This window comes from Simochromis diagramma, unplaced genomic scaffold (genome assembly GCF_900408965.1).
Source record: "Simochromis diagramma unplaced genomic scaffold, fSimDia1.1 OVJJ01000216.1, whole genome shotgun sequence".
In the NCBI taxonomy this organism is placed as follows: Eukaryota; Metazoa; Chordata; class Actinopteri; order Cichliformes; family Cichlidae; genus Simochromis; species Simochromis diagramma.
In genome coordinates this window covers 9,336,459-9,361,488 of record NW_024386883.1, presented here as the reverse complement: position 1 = coordinate 9,361,488, position 25,030 = coordinate 9,336,459, and the positions used below count along the sequence as shown (strand labels likewise).

General features: G+C 38.4%; 1 protein-coding gene across 3 annotated transcripts in view; it reads left to right on the top strand.

Moving 5' to 3' along the window:
- The window catches only part of LOC120733768 (rho GTPase-activating protein 26-like), an 86,089-nt gene that overhangs the window by 58,103 nt on the left and 2,956 nt on the right, over positions 1-25,030 (top strand). For all 3 annotated transcript variants that reach the window (XM_040032164.1, XM_040032163.1, XM_040032165.1), the window contains exons 13-24: positions 828-864; positions 1,055-1,120; positions 2,128-2,202; positions 2,330-2,414; positions 3,595-3,653; positions 8,664-8,769; positions 10,381-10,540; positions 11,339-11,477; positions 12,143-12,326; positions 21,675-21,710; positions 21,851-21,961; positions 23,366-23,457. In XM_040032164.1, the coding sequence (XP_039888098.1) occupies positions 828-864; positions 1,055-1,120; positions 2,128-2,202; positions 2,330-2,414; positions 3,595-3,653; positions 8,664-8,769; positions 10,381-10,540; positions 11,339-11,477; positions 12,143-12,326; positions 21,675-21,710; positions 21,851-21,961; positions 23,366-23,457 (1,150 nt within the window). The remainder of the gene's footprint in view (positions 1-827; positions 865-1,054; positions 1,121-2,127; positions 2,203-2,329; positions 2,415-3,594; positions 3,654-8,663; positions 8,770-10,380; positions 10,541-11,338; positions 11,478-12,142; positions 12,327-21,674; positions 21,711-21,850; positions 21,962-23,365; positions 23,458-25,030) is intronic.

Genomic DNA, 25,030 nt, shown 5'->3' with positions numbered 1-25,030 from the left:
CCTGGCTAGCTCACGGGAAGCAAGACCAAACGATACCTCCGTCTCCTCGTTGAGCTCGCCACAATATTAAACATATCAGGTCCCCATAAGGAGAATCATGTGCTAACGGCTGTCTAAATGACTCGGGTAAAGTTTGTAGCATGCATGCTTGTTGTTTTTGTCTGCTTCCACTTGTCTTTGCACTAGGATGATGTCGGTGTAAATGTGCAGTCATATTCGTTGTGTTCCCACTAGTGCTGTCAGCGTTAATCTCGTTGAAATGACGTTAACGCCACAACATGGCAAATCTCCGTTAACGAGCTACCCCTGCGTGGGGCTAGACGGCCAACACGTTAACGAGCTAACTGCGCTAACACACTAGTTCCCACCCATGTAATTGAGCATTGGTGGCACATCCAACATACTGTTTTACTTTAGTCCATGACGGGCTTACCTTCAGGGTCATATGTCACATGAAAACCAAAATAATTCTAAACGCCAGATCTGAATGAGGGTGGGGGAGGTTCAATTTGCCATGTTGCAAGGAGAGCTTAACTTCTGTCTCGCTAGCTTGCCCTGCGCTCTTCCTTCTGATGATGCTGTCTGTGTTGAACGCTCAGTGGATCTGCGCTCGACAGTGCAGCCTAGGCGGAGTAGTCGAACGCAGATTCACTGAGCGCTCAACACAGACAGCATCGTCAGAAGGAAAGTTGATAAAATAAATTACAAATTTTGTATTGTTCGATACATATGCCTACCGAACCGAAAGCACTGTATCGAACGGTTCAATATCGATACGAGTATCGTTGCACCCCTACTGTGAAGTGTTCTGTTCTTTATTTCTGCAGGTGTACAACCTCAATAAAGATAACCAGAGTGAAGGCAGTAAGTATCTTTAATTTATTTGGATTGAGTTGATTATCGTTGCCATCTTCAATTAATATATAAGACCTAATAATACTTGTGCCTAAAAAAGTGCCAACAAACTTTTAGGTTGGAACACTGTGTTTTTAGTGATGTTAAAACAAATCGGTAGTTGGCTCAGATTCATTCTTGTCGCTTCCCGCTCCATCAGTGGCCCAGCTGGATGTCGTTGGGTTCAACGTGATGAAAAAATTCATCTATGCGGTGGAAACGCGAGGTACAGTGTCAACCCACGTTATTTCCTTTGTTTTTTTTAATGCTCTGTAAATCTTTTTGCTTCTTTGCTGTGATACACTGTATTTTTTTTATCCAATAAACTTTATCGTCTGCTGTATCCAAATCATTGACAATAGTTTCAATAACTATCAGAAGATAATACTGTTTGTGGACTGTTTGTTTACAGTCTTCTCGTGAATATTTTTACTGCATTCAGTGTTGCAGTCACCGTAAAGCTCTCTTTGCTGCCATGCGTTTTTAAGGGTTTATCTCAGTAGAACTTAAGTTTTTCTCAGTTCATTTGATACTAAATAGAATTTTTAGGAATATTATTTCTCTCTCTCTCTTTTTTTTTTTTTAAATATTTGCACCAAAATCATTGCAAATAATCTAAAAAAAATAAATGAATATTTTTTAAAATGCAGAACATTGGTCTGCATGAATTGAAATTCTGTTCAGGAGTTATGAGTGTGATTTAAACCTTCCTGATGTGTCTGGACATCGCTCCCTACAGATCTACAATATCAATACCTCTTTTTATCTGTTGCACTAAGAGCACCCATTTCTGGTCACTCTGTACCTTTTCATTGCTTTGTCAGGTGGTTTTGTATTTAGCTTGTATATGAAGGTAACCTTGGATTTCTTAGCTGGGACAGGTTTGCAATGGGACAGATAAAGATTAAACACATTAAATTGATATGAGTTTCATGCTGATGCCAAAAAAGTGCATCAAAGCACAACAATGTGGTGCCTTTTTTTTTCTGTTCATGCCTTATTTGGCACGATTTTAAGTTGGTGAGAGGAAGACACATCGTAGTACATTAATAACACTTTAACACATACAGAAGAGCATCTAAAGCATTTATCAAAGTAGAGGAACTAAAGTTTCGCTGGTAAAAATCCCCTTGCTGAAATCTCTACGTGCTTGCTTGGGGGAGAATTTTGTAGTATCATAAAGTCCTGAGCTTATCATATCAGTTACAGATGATCTCTTGTCTCCTCCTTCAGGTATCGATGAACAGGGCTTGTACAGAATCGCTGGCGTCAACTCCAAAATACAAAAACTACTGAGCTTGGCTATGGGTAAACACTGAAGCACATGAATAAAAAGCACATGTTTAAATTGTATCAAAACAGTAACTAAAATATCTTTTTAAAAAATTGATCTCTTTTGTTTCTTTCTTTTTCTCTTCATATTTTTGTCCATCAGATCCAAAGACGTGTGCTGACGTAGAGCTGGAAAGCCCAGAGTGGGAGATTAAAACAATAACTAGTGCTATCAAGCACTATCTCAGGTTTGTGTGAAAACTCTTACATAAATGCAAACTCACAGTGATTTCATTTGTTCTTCTACTAAGAATTATTGGCAAAAAATAATTCTTCCAGTGTTCACCGAGCATGAGTGCATTTTAACCTCCGTGACCGTGATGAATGAATTAAATGTGCTTTTTGTGTCTTGGAATTATTCCTCTTATTCTAAATTATAGCACTTTTCTGCACTTATCACATAATAACTTGTTAAAAAGACCTCTGGCCTGAATATATTTTGCTTGATTTTGCTGTCATTTCTATCATTTGTGGTCTGTTTTTCTTTATTTTATATATGTTATTTACTCAGAGTTAATGCTGTGTCAAAACTGCCCGATATTCTGGTCATTATATTGCACGTTATAGTTAAATTACTTCCTCTGGTGCGGTGCAACAATAAGAGAAAGATTGCGATTGTGGGAAGCCAGAGATGAGCAGCTGAAATGGAAAGAAAATGTAAGGAAGGAATGAGAGAGTAGCAGAGGTGTTCATGCTGTGCTCAATCTGCTGTAGCTAAATGAATCTATGCTGTTCACAACACAAATCCACAGGCATGCAAAGATTCGTATTCATTCGGTTGCCCGCAAGCACTTCGCCGGTACATAAACAGACAGATTTATAGAAACACCTGCTGTCAATTCTCTCGTACATACACCCATTTACACCATCAAGACCTCAAGTCAGGCCTCATTGAAGACCAGCAGGTGCCATTATTCACATCAGGCAGTAGGAGAAAGCTCATGTCAAGCTGGTGTGTAGAGAGAAAATATCAGAAGGTGAAGAAAATAGAAAAAGATAAATTGAAGAAAAAATGTCCCAACTAAACACCTAGGAATTATTTTGGTCTAAGCTACTAGATAGCAGTCTCCACTATCATAAAAAGAAGAAGTATCTTTTGTAAGAATAGTCTTTCCTTCCTCAAGTAGAGTTCCAGACTTCTAGAATGACTGCCAAGGCAGATTAGAGCTGTTCTGGCTGCACATGGTGGTCCAATACCATACTAAGACACTTCATCCTGGTGTTTCCTTTAATTTCTCTCCAAACTGTAGTGAGATGAGTGCTCGTACAGAACTCTTCAGATTTATTGGTTTTTCCAGAGAAGCCAATCCTAAGCTCTTGTTCCATTTTCTTTGCTGATAATCTTCTCCTGACATCTTATGTTTCCAGAATGCTACCTGCACCTCTCATGACATACCAGTACCAGAGGAGCTTTATAAAAGCTGCCAGTGAGTAGTTTCCTTTTGCCTCCTGATATCTCGTTTTCTTCACAAAATGTCTGTTCAAGCTGTTTAAGTTGTTTAAAGCCAACCTTGATATTAAATAGTGCAGACAATGCTTAATTAAATAGCTTTTGTTTGTTTTTCAATTAAGCTAATCCTGTTGATTCATTTCAGTTTATAAATGGTTAATTGGAGTTGGTGAAATTTTGCATTATGTTGGTTCTGAGAATAAAAAGTCTTGCACAAACACAAAAACAAACAATGACACTGTGTTGGGGGAATGACCCAGATTCGGATCCTGCTCCATGCCAACTTTTCAACAGGCTAAAACGCACAGCTGTGCCAGTGTGAAAGCTGCCTCTAACTATGTAAAAGAGAAATGAAAATTCAGATTCAGAGAGTCAGATTTTACAGGAGACTCAAAAATCCAGGAAGTATTCCTCCTGGGTGTTAAACATTGATTATCTACATCAGGATTCCCTAGAAGGTGAGACCTGCAGCTTCTTATTTGAACTTGTTAAATTGCAGCGTGGCTGTTATCTCACAGTTAGAGAGTCTTACAAATAAGTGTTTTCTAACGAAATGTTGTGCACACGGTTTGTTGGCTTTGCTGCCGATGGTGCGTCTGCTGTGATGGGCTGATTGGAGCAGCAGCCACACTCCGCTGTCCATTGTGGCGCAATGCACATTGCAGAACACGTTGCAGAGCCGAGAATTATGAAACAGAGTTTCATAAATACTCTGAAACTCTGCTTTTAATGTCAGTACATTAACATGGTGCCTCCTTTGCTGTATGCAGATTTCCAGATGTGGTAAAAGAGGGCGATGTCCTGTAGACCACGCTTCCCAGGGAGGCAGAAAAAAAAAATCTGTCTTGAAATTAGACCACTGTCTTTAGAATAGTTAAATAGCATAGCTGGGCAAATGGTTATTTGTATCGCTGGATATGATCAGCTGAAGTTTAAAGAGGAAAATAGGCTAAACGTCCTAAATTTGGTTAGTTGAAATTCATAATTATTCTATTATCACATTGACAGCAGTAATAACAGTTCACCAGGCCTCAGAGTATCTAGAACTACTCTGGTTTCTGAATTACTATCATAGAGATGTTCTATTTCCACAAATCCTTTGCTGGTAGAATATTTAATATGCTCCCATATGTTTATAAGTAGTTCAAAGTTTATGGTTGCTGTTTATTTTCCCTTCTTCTTTAGTAGAATTAGGAGAGTGACAATATATTCACTGAAAAACTCTTTATTCTCTAAATAAGGTGTTTTATGGTATTCCTGTCTTGTTAGACGGTTTTTAATTAAACAGTTTACATACATACATAGCGGGGAACTGGTAACTCTGTCTATCCGGTGCGGGTTATACAATATTATAAGAAGCCTGGAGAGCTTATCAGAAACGGACAGCCAATTAAAGGTTTACTGTTTTGAATTTCAGTGGATCACATAGCAGCTGCAAAATGCTCCTTTTTGGTAACTGCACCTGATGGGTGTGGTTTGAGTCAGGAAACATATTTTATTAAAAGAAAAAAAACCCTCAGCTGCCTGGAAGATAGATTGCCTGAACTCTCCAACAGCCATGGCAATCATTTCAGTGTATTAGATTCTTGTCATGAGGCTGCTAGGCTACAAAATAAACTTTTGCAAGCACCAACTGATTTAGAACATGAAATGGAGACTTTGCATGAACCCCTCCTTTGCTAAATCTGTTCATTTGGATTTCCTTGTTTTTCTGACTCTGTTTAACCATAGTTTAGCTTGCTTGGGTCGATTAACCATGGTTATCCATGTAGCTGCTTCCTGTTTTTTAATGAATATTCGACACAGACAAAGTAGATTAGTACAATTCTAGTGTTGGAGGATGCTTTAGTGATTTGTTTTCTTTGTTTGGCAGTAGCTAATCGTATAGGATGCCAAGCTGACATAGGAAGGAAGTCCAGGAAACGACTGTCTGTTTCTGGCCACGGTACCAAGACAGGCTCTGCAGTGAATCCAATGAAGATTGTTTTTTATGAGTGTATTAAGAGAAAGGAAAAGAGGATGGCAGATAAGTCTACCAAGATAGCTCGGTTGAAAACAAGGCGGACCACCCATGTGATAATGGATGCGATTATGGTTTTTTAGTAATCATTAAAAAATACTTGTGTTTGTGAAGTTGCTGTATAAGTTTACAGTTGTGTGCCTAACCTGACCTCTTTTCCGCGACACTCATTAGTTTGGTTGATGTCATAAATTTCTTTCAGAATGCATATGTGCAAGAAGGCGCCTCTGTCTGTGTGACTTAGCTTTCGAATTTTTTTCCAAGGTGGAATTCTGCCGAAGCAGCAGGGTGTTTTTTAAAGACAGCGTCCTCATTTGAACTCTCTCTTTTAGGTCCTCCCTTTTTTTTCTCTCCTCTGTTTTACATGTATTCACCAACTCCGCCCACAAAATCTGATATTGCATCGTGCTCTTCCTCCTTCTCAAATTTCACGAGAGACAGAATAGAAAAGAAAGTATAGAGTGTATGAAGAAAATGCTCTGACTCTGTCCATCTTGTGTCTAATATTTATGTACATCACCAGAATTCCTTCCAATTGGGCTTTATTTCTCACTCCTACTAGGAGGAGTGATATTTTGTAAGGCATCTACAAAGATCTACCAAACGTTATTCACTTGCATTACTTAATGCAGTCCATAAGAAAGACCTGAGATGAGCCTCATCTCCGTGACACGTAAATCAAAGTCTTATTTTTTTTAAGAAGCCAATTTAACAAGTACTGTTTCTTCCTGTTTAACAAGTACTAATTGACATTAATCTTCTAAAGCACGATTATGCATGATAGACGGAGTTGTTTGCCGCCTTTTCTACAAAAGTGTCAGATAGTCTTAAAGCTGAATAGGCAAATTTCTGGAAAATAATAGGTCAGGAAATACCCTGATCTGTAGGTTATAAACACATTATACTATGTTTGCAATATTTTTCTTCTATCCCTACATTTTCTATGATTTAATCCTTATTTTGGTACATTATGCGTGCCAGGATACATTAAACTTTAATTAAACATTAAAGTTGCGGGCCATGGAACATGGTTTAAAAATCATCCTTCAGTTGTGACATCAGCAAACCACTTCATCAGTCACAGATGTACCAGATTTTTCTTAATTTATTTTTTTAATCACTATACCTAGTGAGATATTTCTCTATATTTAATCACTTCAGACATATTGGCCCGTTCACTCATTTTAAATGACTGACTCATCTGGCATCCTGGCTGAACAGCATTGTGTCCAGTGAACACCATAGCAGGATTAATGATTAGCCAGTCACCACCAGCATGGGCAAGACACACAGGCTGTTTATAAAGACATTCTGCAGACTAAACTGTTACATTGCTGCTAGCAGTGCATACACACTAGTAACTAGAGCAGTGTGTCTTTGTGGATATTTAGGGCAGATGAAGAGGTAAAACAGAAGAAAAGCTGGTAGTAGCAATATTTCTAAATCCCCAGTCTTGCTTCCAGTTTTAATGCTAGAGCTTAAAGTCTTTTCAAAATGTCAGTTAAATTTTTGAAACAACCGAATGACGATTGAAAACAAATGTTTGTGCCATTTGACATATTAAGAACGGATTTGTTTTGGCTGCTGTACATAATCATCTTGATCCGTCGATGTAAGTAACTGCTTCCCTACGGTCTTAAAAGCACCCAAAACTCAACTTGCATCACATTAGCGGCTTCCTCAATAATGAGAAAACAGGTTATTGGTGAATCAAGTGTAATTTCCTTGTTTATCTCTCTCCTGGGATGCGGTTGATGTTGGCTGGATTCCTACTCTTATTAAATTCAGAAAGCGTTTGATGGTGTCCTAAATCTACTCCGAATAAAATTAAAGGTCTTCAGTACTGTAAAACCGAATGTGTATTCGTACTGTGCTGTGACTACACATGTCTGGGCTGAGGTTTAAAGAAAAACAAAGTTTTGTTTTTTTGTCCTTTTTGTGCATGTGTGTAAAGCTGTGGGCACCATAATAAGGAATGCTGATTTTTATTTTTATTTTTTTTAGTATATATGCGTGTCTGCTGGAGCCCAGCCCAGTTATGTAAGAAAATAATAAAATTATGGTTGCCTGTGTATAAGATGCTCTGTCAGTTGTGGGAGCGTTGCCTGGCACTGACAGCTGGGGCCTGAAGGTTGATATAGTGTGAGTCTGCTGTCATCTCTTTATTGACTAGCCCCGCAGGCTTGAGTTATTATAGTTATTCATCAGCAACAGGCTGTTCTGCCCTGCTTGCCACGGAGCTTTTCCACTTTGTAACAGTATTAAACACACAGTGCCAATAAATACCCACATGCATCCTCAGCTCTGTCTCTGCATCTTGTGGAGATAAACGTTTTAATATGCGCTTCATAACTAGTTTGGCAATGGTACACAGAAACCCTGATTCCCTCTGAATATTTATCACCTACCTAACCTTGTTTATGACACTCAAGCCCATTACGTCAGTTGGTTTCCTAAATCAGCTGGACTATTTTTTTTTCACAAAAATGGCACAAACATGAGTTTATGGTGCGTTTTCATAGAACTGCAGGTTGATACTCATGCTAGTGATTATATAGAATGCCGAGATGGCATATGTGGGTCTGATTTTTAATTATTGTTGGAAAACAATGTGTTTACCAAAGAATATAAGCAGCTTAAGACTGTGTTAGGATGATAGTTGGTTGTAGCGACAGGAAAAAGGATGTGAAATATCTGTGTGACATCTAAGAACTTCACAGAGTCTGGATGTTATTCAGACTTTTATTTTATTGAAATCTTGGGTATACTTGTTTAATTTCTGTGGCGTGTATTGGAATGACTGCTTTTTAGTGTCTACAACAAAAATAAAAAAGGGATCACGACTGCTTTGCATGGTTGCAAAATTACCTGTTTGATGGCTTTGTATGTGCTTGTTTGTGTCAATAAAGATATAATAATCAGCGACACACTTGAATCTCTCAAGTCTTAATATGTGTCTCTATCCAGAGATGGACAATCCAGAGGCTAGAGTAACAGAGGTCCACGCGCTAGTGCACCGGCTACCAGAGAAGAACAGACAGATGCTGGAGCTGCTGGTGAAGCACCTGGCCAAGTAAGGGGAAAAATTGCACACATGGGACAAGAGGTGTAACTGCATTATACGCTGTTCATTTCTAAAGCAGTTTAACACTGTGTAGTGTTATTAGCATTAGCGATTCCATTTAAATTGCTATAATGCTTCTTTGCTTAATTGCTGTCCAAAAGAATTAATGCTCAGCGTAATCTGTTGACCACATGCGCTAATGCTGTGTGTACTGAAAATAGAAACCCATCCGCTAACCACTAGGCGAAATCTATTTCTGGACTTGGGCCTTTAAAAAGAAAGACGAGCTAGTGGCCGGATGCAGGTATTTCTGTCAGTACCAAGAAGAGTTAATCAGACCTTATTCTCAGTGTCTAGTTTACAATTGGATTAAAAGTGGTTAAAAGGTTAAGAAATTGCACATATATTTTTTATGTAATGTAATTTTAAACTTTACTTGTTTCTGATGCCAATCCCGACTTTCCCAGCAAGATTAGCGCTCGACTTTAAGTTCACCCACCTAGTAAAACCCCTTGTCACAATTTAGACTTTTGCTTCAATGCTTTAGATGCTGCTGTATTGTACACATGCAGTGGTGCTTTGTATTGTACAGGTGAGAGAAATTGTGAATAAAACCCATTGTCTTTCTGCAGGTCACATTCTGCAAGTTGCTGTAACACATAAGCAAAGATAGCATCATACCGCTAGCTTAAGTCTACTTATTTCTCCAAAGCACCCACCTTGCTTTGTGTTTTCAGTGTAAACCCGCATCTAAGCCCCCATGGCTTTATCTGGCTTTTCTTCAACAGCAACAGCATGATACAATCTGTGGTAATGAGGACATAAGCCGCATTTAAACCACATGTAGGTGAGCGCATTTGCAGAGAGTTCCGAGGACATGTTACCTGGGTTTAGTGGATTACAGCTGCCAATAGCTATTATCATCACAGGCTTATAGGTAGAGGCTGGATCACACTGTAGCTCAGCTCTCTGTGTCATTTTGTTCATGTATGATTTAAGATTTATTGCATTGTTCAGTGTATACAATGAGGTTTGTAATGGTTGAGATTTAATGAGAGCGTAAGTGCAAGCCAAATGTATTATTATGTCACAATCAGGTTTAACATATTCTCCCTCATTATGATTTTCCTGCTTTAATGCCATTTTTTTGGACTGCTTAGGCAATGTGCCGATCTATCTTGACTGAGCTCTTAGATTTTATATGAGTTTCTTATTTTTTTTTTAAAATTTTTTTGTAACCTGTGTTGTTTGGCAGCTTTTGAAATCAGAATTGTGATCTGAATGCAGTGAAAACACATTTGCTTTTCCAAGATAAGCTCTATAAAGTCTCTGTAGGCTCCTCTTGTTCAGTTGTTTCTTTTGTCTGTTTGTTTATTCATATATGTTAGTGTTACTTCTGTTATTATAGACAGGAAAAAATAATAAGAGTTGCTTCTCCTGAAAATGGGTAAAATAAGTGAGGCTGTATATTTAGGTAATAATTATGTGAGTGATGCGTCATTTGAGACTTTGTTAACGTAAGAAAAAAACTGTCAGGAACTGTAGCTTCAAATCGTGTCAAGTTCCACGTTTCTAATTTGGATTTACTGTGTCGCCCTTTTCTTTGTGTAACCTTAATAGTGTGGCCAGTCACCATCAACAAAACCTCATGACCATTGCCAATCTGGGTGTAGTCTTTGGACCAACTCTGCTCCGCCCACAGGAGGAGACTGTTGCAGCCATCATGGACATTAAATTCCAGAACATTGTTGTGGAGATCCTCATAGAGCACCATGAGAGGGTAAGATGATGCATAACCTTAATGAGTAGCATAACTGCAGAGAGATTAAATGCACCCGTTACACAGACATTGTGTATTTATACAGACACATAGACAAACACACACAGCTCAAGTTGGCACTCCTCAGTCTTTTGACTTTCCCAGACTACTGCTGTATCTACTGGAATGTGTGAAAATATAGTAAAAGAAAGCAAAAATCTTTAACACGCTTGTCTCACCATAGTGAACAAGCATGTACAGTGTCACAGGCAATTAACACAGCCTGCAATAACAAACTAAAAAGCATATTTGAAAACTAATAGACTTATGTAATCGGTTCGAGGAAGGCGGAGGTAAAAAAAATTACTGCCTGTGTTTATTTTTATCACGTCGTGGGGATTTTACTTTCCTGACTGTACTTAAGGTGGAAGGAAATTTCAGTAATGCCATGATCACTGCCACAAATCTCAGACTAGACCCAGCAATGTCCCCTGTTGTTAAATCTCTACATGTGTAATTACTCTCATTTAAAAGACGTTTCACACGCAGCTGCAAGCAGCTTTGTTGCAGTGTTCTGTAATTGCAATGGTTGAAGCTCTGCTGCAAAATAAAAAAAATCCAGGAACTAATATTCAGTGTAATGCTTCTGCTCACAAATGAATTAATGTCTGTCCTCAACATAATGGGCAAGGGCGGTGAATTATTGTTTGCTTTTATATCACTGGAATCAAATTTAAATTTGCCAAAGCACTATTTACATATTTATGCACTGTGCTGTTTCTTAGTTTGTATTTAATTCTGATTGTCTTGTTTGTGCAGATATTCAGGGACATGCCGAATTCTTCTTTGTCCAACACGCAGCTGAAAACGCCCAGGAGGAGGAGCACAGACAGCAAAACTCCTTCCTGCAGCGAAAGGCCACTCACGCTTTTCCACACCCCGACACATTCCCACAAGGGTAAGCTGAAGGACATGACCTCATGCAAATGATTTATTTATTTTTTTTAGGATTTCTTTATTTAATTTTTGGTTTTTTTAAAAGCATCTGTTTGTTTGCATTAAAACATAGACAACACAGGTATACCAAACAAACCGAACAACAAACAGAACAATTCCTAATCCTAATTCCTTCAGCCACCTATTAAAGGGAGGAAGTTTGTCAGACATGCAGGATTGCTAACAGCTTTGATAAGTAAACCTCATAATGACCTTTCGTACTCTTGAATAAAGCACCCAAAATAATGCTGTAAGGGGGGGGGCTCCCTATTAAAAGCCTTGGTGAAAAACAAAAAAAAGTGACCCCTAAAGGTCAGTAATCTGTTACACTAAATAAGAATGCAAGGTTTTTACCTCTCAGCTGTAAAAGGCTGTTGGAGTATTTTCGTCACACCGCCAGGTGAGCGGAAGAACGGGTGGCTTTGACACCAGAGTTTGTGAATATGATAACCCAGGAACGAGTCAACGTAGGATTTTCAAACTAATACCATAAGTGCATCTACTAAAAATCTCAGATGAGTTTTAATCTCAGTGAGAGTGGTTGCCAGTTTTTCTAAATAGTTCAAACCATTTTTATGAAATGAGAAAGCCCCAAGGAATACATCACTCACACATTTACTCTTACAGGTGAGAAAAGGAACAGTGTTGGCAACGCCACAGCTGCTGACCTGCAACACTCGGTGTCCTCGTCTGCTAACTGTAACAGCAGCAGCAGCAGTAGCAGCAGCAGCAGCCAAGGTCGAACCCCGAGACACAGCCTGACAAGCAATGATGGCGAGCAGGACAGCCGGCAGAACCGGCCCACATCACTGTGAGTAGGACAGCATTACGAAATAAGGTTAACCCAAGTAGTTTCTAACAGATGCACCAGCATAAATACGTGCACTCGATTTAAACATTAAAATGGCACAGTGGTGTGGTGGTTTGCACTGTCACCTCACAGCAAGAGTGTCCTTGATTCGAATGCACTGGAGAGCTGGGACGTTTCTGTGTGGAGTGTGCATCTTTCATAAGGGACTCTGGCTCAATCCCACAGTCCAAAAGCATGCTTCTTAGGCTAACTGATGATTCTAAATCGGCAGTAGATGCGAGCGACCTGGGTGTACGCAGCCTCTCGCCCTGTGACAGCTGTGATGGACTTGTTTTGTTCACTGAAAGCATCTATGAGTTGGTGATTTACATAAAATTAACAAGAATTTTAAGAAGAAAATTAAGGTAGTAAAGATAACTTAGCAGTCTAATGGTTTTTTAAAGGGTATTTTGAACATATTAATATATGAGGTACAGCAGATAAAGCTCTGTGCACAAATATGAAAACATTTAACTTCAAATATACATACAAACTAAAAAATATATACACTATTTAAACTGTTTTCAATCACACTGATGTAACACTGTGCCACATATTTGTATATCAGTATACATCTCCATGTATGGTTGCCAGGAGCTTAGTGAAGTATACTTTTGACTGGCTGGTTAAATCCCAAAAGATTCTGGTGAAGTTCTGCAGCTGTCTGCTTCTCCTGAATGAATAAAATTTAAAAATAGCTGCTGCATAATCTAGCCAAGCAGGTTTTGATACAATGAAAAAGCATAAATAGTACTTGATATTTGTCATGCTGTGCAAAAGCTGAGTTTTTTTTTTCTTTCTTTCATGATCTGTTGCAAAGCAGCATGACAAAAGTGGCAAACGTACATCCAGTCATAAACCCCTTTCTTCACTGACGAGAGGGGTGACATGCAGCAGATGACATGTCCCACGTGGAGTCGATGCACCTTAAATCCAACTTCTAAAAGATTGTGACTTTGGTTTTTTTCAGTGCACTTTTAGTTTAAAACTCAATTTATGGCATTAAAAAGATGGTATGGTAATAAGTGTCTCAGATTTACCTCTCACAGTGTGTTCGCTTGTCAGATTATCTTGTCTGATTGACAGTTTAAGAACTGAAACCAGCTGAGATAAAAATATTATCACAGGGCTGACTGAACCTGTCTCCTGCTGAAAATAACCATGTTTTTATGTAAACGTTAAATCTGGAACTCACAGAGACAAAGGTTGGCCAGGCATATGGTCTGACACACAAATGTACAGGAACACAAACAATATCTTCTGTCTGTCATCCTGATATTATTTTATGGTGTTTGTTGTTAACATACACCTAGTTATAAAGACTGCAGGCCCAGTCTGTCACCAATAATTGTTTCTCCTTCTCTTCCACTGATACTGCCACTCATTCTCCTTTATTATCTCCCACGGCTTGGAATTCATTTTTTAATTTTCTCAACAGCATGCTACTGTTCCACCCAGCCTTTGTTTATTAACTTTGTTATTTGTGTGAGTTCTGTGTCAATTTTGCATCTTCAATCTGAACTTTGATTAATGTTAGAAATGAACGGCGATCAGTACTGTAAGGTTTCCTTCATCAAACAACAAAAATACTTTTGGCTGCTGATTACTTGAGTATGGCTGTGGACTGTAACAGAACAGAAACATACCTCCTGCCCTTGTTGATGATGTTGTTCCTGGGATTCACTGGAGCCACTTGCCTAGCTTGGGAGTCACTGCACCTAGTGCTTCTATTACCACTGGGACCACTTGTTAAGTCAAATTGTTGAATGTTGTCATTGTGTTTCTTCAATTTGTAAAGTCTCAGTTCAAGCAGTAGGATCAAAGAGATTCCTTTGATCCTGACCACCTCTCCAGCCACTCTGTGCTGGGGGAGGTTTTATTGTAGATACATCTTATCTGAAAGATCTGTTTCTTTTGTTGTAAGCTTCCTGCTTTTATGACCCTTTTGGTGAGCAGGAGGTCACACAAACGCACCCCTATGACACACACACACACGAGTTCTTGCACACACATACACACACACACACATAGTGCCTTCCCATATGGAAAAGAAATTGTAAAAACATATATGTGATTACTCATGAAAGTGGCCACTTTCATGAGTAAATCATATAAGGCTTACATGATTTACTCATGAAAGTGGCCACTTTCTCATTACTTTCATATATTATTTTTAGTAAGTATACAAAACATACAAGTTTCATTATATAATTTTTCAAGGGATCTTATATGTGTTTTCACTCTTGTATGCTTTTCATACAAGTTTCATACAAGACATATATATAAATCTTATAAAGTTTTTATCTCTTTTCCATATGGGTTGTCTTAGAACCATTGGGGGCGTTTACGGTGGGGGGTGCTTGTGCTGTGATGTGTATTGTAACTGTCATGTCAATAAAAAGGCTACGAGGGGAGCTGCTCTTTGAAGGATTTGGGCTAGAGACAGGTGAGGAGCATTGCTCCACTGCCTGGTTCTGACCAAAGCTCTCCCTCGTTAGCAAGTAAAAGACCGTTTGAAGATGTTCTGTCTTGTTTTCGTTCTTCATGAGGAATAAGTCTCTAAACTAGCGGGGCCTGTGGAAACACAGACTCAACACCACTGTTACCTTCACCCTCCACATCTTCTCTGACCCCTTGGTACTTCTGCAGCTTCCTTCTTCTTGATGTTGCTGTCATTCAGAACTGTTACATCTATCACTACGGCCGTCTTCCTCTGTTTGTCTACCAACACTATGTCTGGTTGGATAGCCATCACCGTTTTGTCTCTCTTTATCTGGACGTCCCACAGGATCGTATCTCGGTCATTTTTCACCACCCTTGGGGGCGTCTTCCATTTTGACCTCAGGACTTCCAGGCCATACTCGCCACAGATGTTTCTGTATACTATGCCGGCCACTTGGTTATGGAGTTCCATGTATGCCCTGCCAGCTAACATCTTACACCCTGCTGTTATGTGCTGGATTGTCTCAGGGCCATCTTTACACAGCCTGCACCTGAGGTCTTGCCTGATGTGATAGACCCCAGCTCAGAGCTTGTTCCTGTGCTGCCATGATTACTGCCTCTGCGCTGTCTTTCAGTCCAGCTTTGTCCAGCCACTGGTAGGACTTCTGGAGGTCAGCCACTTCCTCGGTCTGCTGGTGGTACAGATAGGGGTCTATCCTTCCATGATGGATCCTCCTTATCCTCTTCTTTCTTGGGTTTCTGCTGCCTGAGGTATTCACTGAGCATGCGGTCGGTTGGAGCCATCCTTATGATGTATTTGAAGTATTTTCCTGTTTCTTATGGTATGCTTATATTTGGCTTAAATGCTATCTTTACTAATCACAATAGATCAATCATTAAAAAAAACAAAGTAAATAAAAAAAATCATCATTTTATCTTTAATACTAATATTACTGAAAGCATTTTTTTTTTTCAAACGAAAGCCAATGGCTGTATATAGACAGTATACTCTATATTGTGTGTACAACATAAAACAAAAGATGTATGCTGTAGTGATACAATTGAAATTTAATGGGCTCCATGCAACTGCTGCTCTGCTTGATGGAGAGAAAGCTAACGGATAAAAAAATGTTTATGCAAACACCTCACAAGAGGGTTTACATAATAACTAATGATACAAAATGTCACAACTTACATTTTTCATCGTTTAATAATTTGAATGATTTGTGCACACAATTCATAGAAAACACATACTTTATATTCCAGGTGTAATAATAAATGTATTTGGGATTTTTTTTTTTTTTTAAACTGAGCCCAGGGTCCACATTAGGGTGTCTAGAGAAGTGTTATTCGTGATATGTGAAATGAGGGGAGAAATAAGAATGCACAGCAGGAACAGGTGCTTTAAGAGATGCTCTGAAGAATACAGAGAACAGCGGACAGAGAAAAGGGCTTTTTTGGAAAGTCTTTGCTTTATGAGTCACAAGGAAGAAGCATTTAATGACTGTAGTGAACAACCTGTGAGCTATGATAGAGCACCTAATGGTGTATGCTATTATATGTTCAAAGCCTGCTATCCTTATGTTTTTTCCTTTTATCCCCTTATACTTGTGCTTGGGCAGAACCGTATGTTTGATGTAATTGTTTTTTATACTTTATGTCCCTTTCTGTTTGCACTGTATGTCTCCAAGCATGTTAAAGGTAAATTCGAACTTGCTTAATTTACTTCTGCTTTTTGGTGTATATGCCAAAGGTTACTGCAGGGTCCTTGGTTTGAGGTTTGGGTGTCATTTGCTGTCTCCCTGCTTTCATGCCTACCCATCCTCTGCAAATAAGGCCTTTAAAATTCCTACAATTGAGAAAGAAAAGAAAAAAATGACCTGCATGGAATCAAAACTCTACCAGCTCAGTGTGAACAGAGACACATTAGAGGATTTTCAATTTAGCTGTTGAGGGATTTTCAGCCAGAGCGAATACACTACACCTTGGGGAAAAGAGAGTCTTTCCTAAGCTGCTGGACTGGAGTAGCCAGCAAAGTGTGAAACACAAACGAGCTGCCAAGGCAAAGATAGATATGTGTAACTGACTCTGATCCCAGCTCGGATCATCATTTCATATTCTCCCAGAGCCACATCACAAATTGGCAGGAAAAACCAGCCTCAGCGACCTCATCATATGTGCAGAGCTACAGAGCAACCGGTTGACATCGTTAGCTCCGTCTGTTCTCCTATTCCCTACTACTATTTGTCAGGTGCTTTTTACAAACCTGCAAACCTTTGACTATGTCTAGAGGCAAACCTAAAAGAGATGTCAGTCTGCAATGCACTGGGGTCTGAGTTGGGTCAAATCTACGAGGTCGACGGTGGCCTGGACCTGATGTGCTAAGGTGAAAAACCTCCTGCTCTGCTCTGCTCTTGTCTCTTTGTGAAAGTCAGTGAATTGTTTTGTATTTATCGTGCTGTTTTTTTTATTTTTAATGAAAAGAAAGCAAAGCAAGAAAATAATTGTTTAGTGGAGATTGATTAGTATAGAGAGAGTGACTGAAAAAAACACTCTCACGTGCCATCAATGAGAGGAAGAAGAAAAACATCCATTAAGGATTTGTAGACAGGCTGTCATCAAGATACTCCCTCCTAACAGCATAACACCCTTTTACACACATGCATTACCAGATTACATGTGTCTGCTTTGGCTGCTTTTATTGATAAACAGCTTGTTTATATAAATATTTTTTTCTCCTTCCTGCTCTCAGGATATTACAGATATTACACTGATTACTTCAGACCTCTAATAAGGGATAAATTCATGCCACCATCAGTAAAAATGTAGTATAAGTAAAAACCAGCCTCTCACTTTTCTCTGCACTACTTTAATCTTGCGTACAGGTAATGCTGGGCTCTGTGACAAAAGAAGTAAGTAAAATTTATGATTCTCATTACTAAAATGTTCTCAGAGCTTTTTGCACCCTTGTGTTTTGAGTCCAGACTCAACATTTGCAGGCAATTCTGGGGTCAATCTGATTTATTTCTTAAACTATAAATTCTTGTTTAAGGCTGTAACCTGTATTTGTTGCTCTCACATCTGCAGAGGCAAACACTACATGGTGGTGTTGTGACTCAGCAGCATGAAGTCCACTTTAAAAACAAAAGAAAAAAAATCAGGCAGCTGATTCAATGAGTACAGGTCATATTCGTTGCAAAATAAACACAAGATTCACCATGAAATATTCAGATTATTTATAATTGCATTGTTAATTCTCAAAATGTATCCTTGCATAGTTTTACTGATATAGAAGTTGGTCCCCTCTTGCCGTGTCTATCACAGTGATCTGTGATTAGTGACAGTTAAAGGGTGCTGTCCACACTGATTGATTTTTTTTTTTTTAATGTTGATTGATCTCTGAGTGGAGAATAAAGTAGAAAAGGGTGGATCAGTTACTGTGACTCTGCTGATCCTGATAAAGCCACGGTGATAATATCAAAGTGCCTTTTTGAGCTTATTTAAACCAAATGATCTCACTTCCTGTCCTGTTACTAGTTTATTTATCAGAGTTCAGAGTTAACATCAAGTTGAAGTAGTTTGACTTTCTAATAATTTATTTTCTAAAGTAAATTAACAAGTTAGAAGTTAGAAGTTGCAAGATTGATCTTCCAACTCGTACTTCTCTCACTCTGGAGTTGCCAAATACTGATGGTGTAAGAAGAGCTCCAAAATAATTATGGAGGGGGTGAAACTGTTTATTCTAGATGTTTCTAAGGTCAACAAAGATATATGTATCACTTATCATCTTTGTTTATGTGTGTTTGTCTTGTTCTGTGTGCACTGAGTTACTGATCTAAAAGCTATTTTACTGATGCTTTTATTGTAGTGTCCCTAAAACATCCACCCATCCATCCTCAGCTTATTCAGTTTCCCTGGACAGGTTGCCAGTCTGTCACAGGGTCCCTGAAACAAAACATCACAAAACTAACTCTTAAATATAGCTACATCACCATAGCAACCATATGTTACATCATCAAAAAAAGGGAAAGGCTGTTATAATATAGAATAGAGCCGACTATGAATCTGTTGACGCTGTGCAGAGAGGGAGATAAGAGGAAAAAAGAATAATCCTCTGACTCACCAATGTGATGTTATATAAAATGAATGAGGGGATTGATCTGACACTGGAAGAAAAAGAGTACAGTCTGCTTTTGCTAGGCAGGTGCAGATTGTTAAAATAAAATAATAAAGAAGCCATATCTTTACAGCAGCCCATTTATTAGAGTTTCTCTCTTTTTACCATTTTTAGTGGAAGGATATATAGAATTTTTCACCTCACTGTTCATTCAAATTACTTCTTCTGTTTGGTATGGTAAAAAAAATCTTCACAGAATTTAAAATTACCTCTCAAAGTATTTCACAAATAGAAAATTCTACTCAGATTTCCTGTACTTTCTGGCTACCTTTTGAATCCACTATAACATATCAAATGCTACTATGTTGGCACTGTTGGCTATAATATGTCCTTTTAACTCCATTCTTCTAATAAATTGTCACTGATTATGGGGGCAAATTGAGTATTTTAAAGGCCAGTTAAATGTGTTCACTTGTTGGATTCCTGGTGATTGAAGCAATCAGAAGTAGCTCAAGAATCAGTTTGAAATCTTTTTAAACAATTGAGGCAAATTGCTTGTGCTATTAAGAATAAGTATAAGAATAAGAAGACCTGCAAATAAGACTCCCAGGAAAAATTCATTTTAGAAATAGGTGTATAAATATACCACTTTTATTTTAGTATTTAGCTTTTATGAGTAATACAAGTAAGAAGAAGCAAAGGCTTCCAAAAGAAAGCCCAAAATAAACGTCGACGTAGGGGATGATGCACAGCAGCATGGCTGTGTTTTCAGTGCTGTGAATGCACAACAGTGGGTGTTCTGGTTCTTTGTGACTCTGCTGGCTTAATTTACATGCCAGTTTTCTGTGATGCATTTATGTTTTAATTTCTGAAACAATCTGGTGTTGCCTTTTATGTAATCTTTGTGTGTTAAAAGTGTCAGTTCATCTGCATCCTGCATCATTGGATTAGAAAGACTGAATGAAAAATCTTTTGGGGAAGACCAGTGTTGGTCAAGTTACTTTATTATTATTATTTCTCTAAGAAAGTTATCCCATTACTTTTCTGAGGTGAATAGTTACTTTATTACTTAGTGACTTTTTAAAAACATAACATAACAAACTTATTACGCTGTTCCTCTGTCTCTCTTGCTGCATTGAGCATGTTTATGTCAAATGAGAAAGTCTCTTTTTAAAGCTTGTTTTAGTTTGAATCTTTTAACTTTATGCACTTCGCATCAGGCAAAAATTAAATTATACGCAACAGTCTTTGACTTGAAGAAATTTGTTTAACATTTTAACCTATTCTCTGCATATTTCAGCATATGAACTAAAATAATGTTTTGTGTTTACACTCAAATAGATGCAAGTACTTGCAAGATGCAAAGATTCAGCGGCACTAAGTACAGTCGTTCTTAAATCTATTTTTACCTGTTTAGCAGGAGTGGGGCATGTGGAGGTTTGCCTAGTGCCACAGCAGTCATGTCAGTGGGGGGATCCGGGGGTTTCTCTGTGAATTTCACATTCCCCATGGCAGCGTTCTAGGTACTTGCTCAGATTTGAAGTTTAATTTTTTGCTGTAGGAAAAGTTTTTTCCCCCACGCAGAGTGTACAGCAGACGCGAATGTTTTTGTCACTTTTTTACAGAATCGAACTCAAAGTAAAGTCAGTACTTCGAGCTTTAAACGCTGCATGGTCGTACTCTCCTTCACAATCCATATTATTCATTGTTGATCGACACACGTCTGTTGCTGCCACGGACGCTGCACGCTCGTTCGTCATTATCATGAGACACTCCCACAAACATCACAAACAAAATCACGGTTTAGTAATGCGGTAACGTAGCGTGCTTATGGGAAAGTAACAGTAATCTAATAACTTTTTTGCCATAGTAATCCCTTACTTTACTTATAAAGTAATCAGATTACAGTAACACATTATTTTTAACACGCTACTGCCCATCTCTGGTGAAGACATGGATCTTGCTGAGAAAGTTGAAATACATTTAACATCACCACGTTGACCAAAACTGCATCTATGACTATTCTCTTACAAAGAGTATCACTACAACTGATTCTTGGATCAGTCCTTTGTAGTTATTAATTTTTTTTTTATCCCTCACCCCACCTAATTAAAGTCTTGGTTGATTTTTTTCTTTTTTGTTACATGTAAGGATAAATATAAGGATATCTTGTTTATCCTCCTATGTCTTTGCATTTAACCCATCCTAATTATTAGGGGCAGTGGGAATCAACTATGCAGCACCCAGGAGACAACTACAAATGCACACCAATTCCTTGGTCAAGGGCAGCATGAGTGGAAATCTAAACCTGTGTAACCACAGGGAGAACATCCACACTCTGACCTCTACCCACTGTGTTTACAGACCGCAAGATTCAACTGGGACTGTGTTAGGACTTCACCAAGGGAAAATTCAAACAGCCTCCATATTAGCCTCCATTATTCTTGTTGTTTTAGTTGAACACGAAGCACATTACACTTTTACAGAATTTGGTATGGTTTGGCTTTTGGATTCACTATTTTAGCTAAGCGAGATTGGAGGGCTACTTTGCTGACTTGTCATTTATTCCTCATGTGGTGGAAAACTCTCATGTAGAACTGTGGACATCATTGTCTCTCAATTTATAATGTACAAATTCATTCCACAATGTATTTTCCCAAGTCCAGAAACACTTCTGTATGTAATAAAATGCACTGATAACAACTGATTGATTCACTTTGTCTTCTTTTCTTGTGTGTGTGTGTTTCCAGGCTGAACCCGAAGCCTCGCGCCAGCATACCAACAAGGTACATTTAAAACTGCTTTAAAGTCACACTTGCCACTTGTGACTAATTTCCAGTACTTTACGGTATAAACATGAGGTGTTATTTATGCTGTTTTTATCCAATTCTATCAACATGTCATTCTCTGTAAATTTGTCCTTCAGTGCAACGTCTTCCAGTCCCACTTCTCCACGTTCGCCCTCCTGGCCGATGTTCTCAGCCCCTTCCAGTCCACAGCAAATATCTTCTGCCTCCAGTGACTCCTCCCCTGTCAGGTTAGTGCATAGTATTTATGAAACGACATGATGCTGACTTGCCAGCAATAAGAATGAAACTGCAAACTGTGCTCATTCTAAGAAACCTTAAACTGCAAAAGTCTAGGACGGCATGAAAGTAAAAAAGATGGAACTTTTGAAAGATGAAAGCAGTTGTCATCAATTATTATTCAGGAAAAATATATTTATACAAAATTGTAATATTTGCCCAACTAGTTAAAAAACCTTATCTGAAAGCTTATGGATCTCCATTATTGTAGTTAATTTGATCAACACACTTCCAGCCAGCAGAGCTCAAGAGGCATTGGTGTAGTGGATGTGACTGACCTCTCCTCTTCCCCATGAAACGAGAGAGCTTAAGAGCTAACTCGTCCCTCGGGGTATCACCGCAGTATCTCAAATCAAGGCCACGTCAAGCAGCAGTCATTCTAATATGAGCCTCTCTATTGAAACGGCAATAAAAATACACCTTAATTTGATGCAGTTATTCATCTGAACCTTGGTAGATATATAGTGTCTGTCACTACAGTTCATTTCAGTGCTTAACAGTTTAAGCCTTAAGTGTCCCGGTGCTGTTTTAGAAGCTGATAACAGCTAGTATTCTTTTCAAGTGCTTTGCACCCTCAAAATATCAGGTCTTTAAAGCTGTGACCTCTAAATGACTCAGTAGGAGACGGTAGACAGATATAACAGTAAATTATATCTGAATGAAAAGGTAAAGTTTACAAGGCAGAAAGAAATGACAAGCTAGAACTTTAAAGACATACAACACCATGGAATATTACAGTGTCGAAATAAAACCATGTCCAGAGTGTCAAATAATTAAGTAAACATATGCAAACACATCCTCATGTGCAGTTAACACTGACGTACAGCTTATTTTTAAAGACTAATTCAGAGTCATGTCACACAATAAGCAGGTAATGAGCGTTTATTTACCAAACAGAAACGCTGTGGTGGGTTCATTCCTGTCCAGTTCCATATCAAAGACCTGGTTCAGGTTTGAACATGTACAGATCATTTTTTTGTCATTCCTGATATAGAACAAAAAGCTTCATTATCTTTATCTTCAGATCCTCCACACAAGCAAAAGGATAGGGTTGTTCTCACAAGCACTGGGTGCTCCCCCTCAGCAGATTTCTGGACATAGGCCTGTTTCCACAGAGGATCAACTGTAGGGCTGTTAATCCTCTGCTAAGTGTAGCTTTGCATGATGTATAGTCATGCACTAATATTTTATACCTACTCTAAAATCAGGAAAAGGAAAAAGTCCATGTGTGAATTTAACCATCTGATACTTAATAAACAGAACATATAAAGTGACCAACCTGCCATTTGTGTTAAATTGAGGTACTACTTTGGTGTCTGATTACTGGCTCAGTGTAACTCTCTTCTTATTTCCAGTTTCACGGGCAGAAAAGCTCGAGCTCTATACGCCTGCAAGGCAGAGCACGACTCTGAGCTGTCCTTCATCGCTGGGACCATCTTTGAGAATGGTGAGTCACAATCTGGACTTGCCAGCAGAAAGGAAAAAGGAAAGAATGTGGGTTGGCGTATAGAAACTATTTGTTGTCAAAACAAAAATCCAGACTTGGGAATTTGCTTGGCCTTGGTGCTGAGGCTTTCAAAAAATCCTCGACGTTTATCCAAATAGTCAGCCGTCCAAAAATTATATATGATAGGCTTATAGCACCACTTTCCCTTGACTAGAACTTCTGGAACTTCTTCTTTATGATATGAAGCGAATATGAAGGAGCATAGAGGAATGTACACTGCTAATTCCAGAGACTGGATCCACAGAACATTTGTTTAACATATTTTATCTGGCACCTGGCAATAAAATGTGCTGAGACTTTAGAATCTGGCAAACAGACAAGCTGCTAAAGCAATACACTGGACTGAATATGTAACAAACAGCAAAGACATGCATACTATATATATGAAAGTTACCCAGAGACATACAAACCATGATAAAGGGAAATGCTAAACATTTTCCCCTTTCTTTACTTTCCTATTTACCCACCTTACCAAAGGAAAATAATGGTTGGACACTGCTGCGTAACTAAAATTATTGTCACTGTGTGCAATGATCTAGTGTTCTCGTTTCCTTTGAAATGGGTCCTTTGAAGACAGACACCAGGTCTGTGAGCACTCGATGTCAATTTCTGTCTTCAAAGCACTTTGTGTGTCAAGTGGGCAGTAAGCTAGAGTTGGTTTGCTGTCAGTTTTTGATTGAATGCAGTCGTCAGTTTACTGATAAAACAATGAACTTGAACTGCTTACATTTATAGTTTAGCAAGAACTTCATTAATTTGAAAGGAAATTCTGAAATTTTCCTCAGAAACGATGATATAGTTTCTGTAGAAATGGCAACTTACAGCCAAATGATGTAGAAAACGTTACTTTTATAAGAAAATATAGGCAGAATAAAACTAGTCTAGTCCCCCATTTCAAAGAGACACAGTGTAGATAAATTATTACCTTCACTTAAAAAAAAAAGATTCTTCACCCTCAGTAACCATGAAGCAATAATTTTACGTAAAATCCAACAGAAGTATAGAAAAACAAAGGTTTATTCATTCAAATAATTCATTATTAAGGCAAAAGTGCTCAGTATAAACTTAATATATACCACTGGAGTAATTTCAATTTAACTAGACACTGATAAATTTAACATTTTACATTTGTATGTATGTAATAAAATTACGTGGAAAATTTAGAAGTAATTAAATGAGTTAAAGTCGGCATTTTGAGCATGAATATTCTTGCAATCAACATAGTTGCTGCAGCTACTTGTAAACAGTCGCCGAATATAAAACAATTCAATGCAATCACTGGGTAACTACTGATTTTTTCCCAACTGGAATGAAGGCTGCAATCCATTTTTTATTCTACTGTGAATACATTAGGACTCTGATTATATAATCTCAGTTTCTTTGTGCAGATCTGGGCTTCATTACCCGAGATCAGCCAAATTTAAGAACAATAACTAGACTGGGTCTTCTGCTTTGCTGGCTATTATAATTATAGTTGGCCTGAGTAAAGTTTCCTTGTAGACATATACTCCAT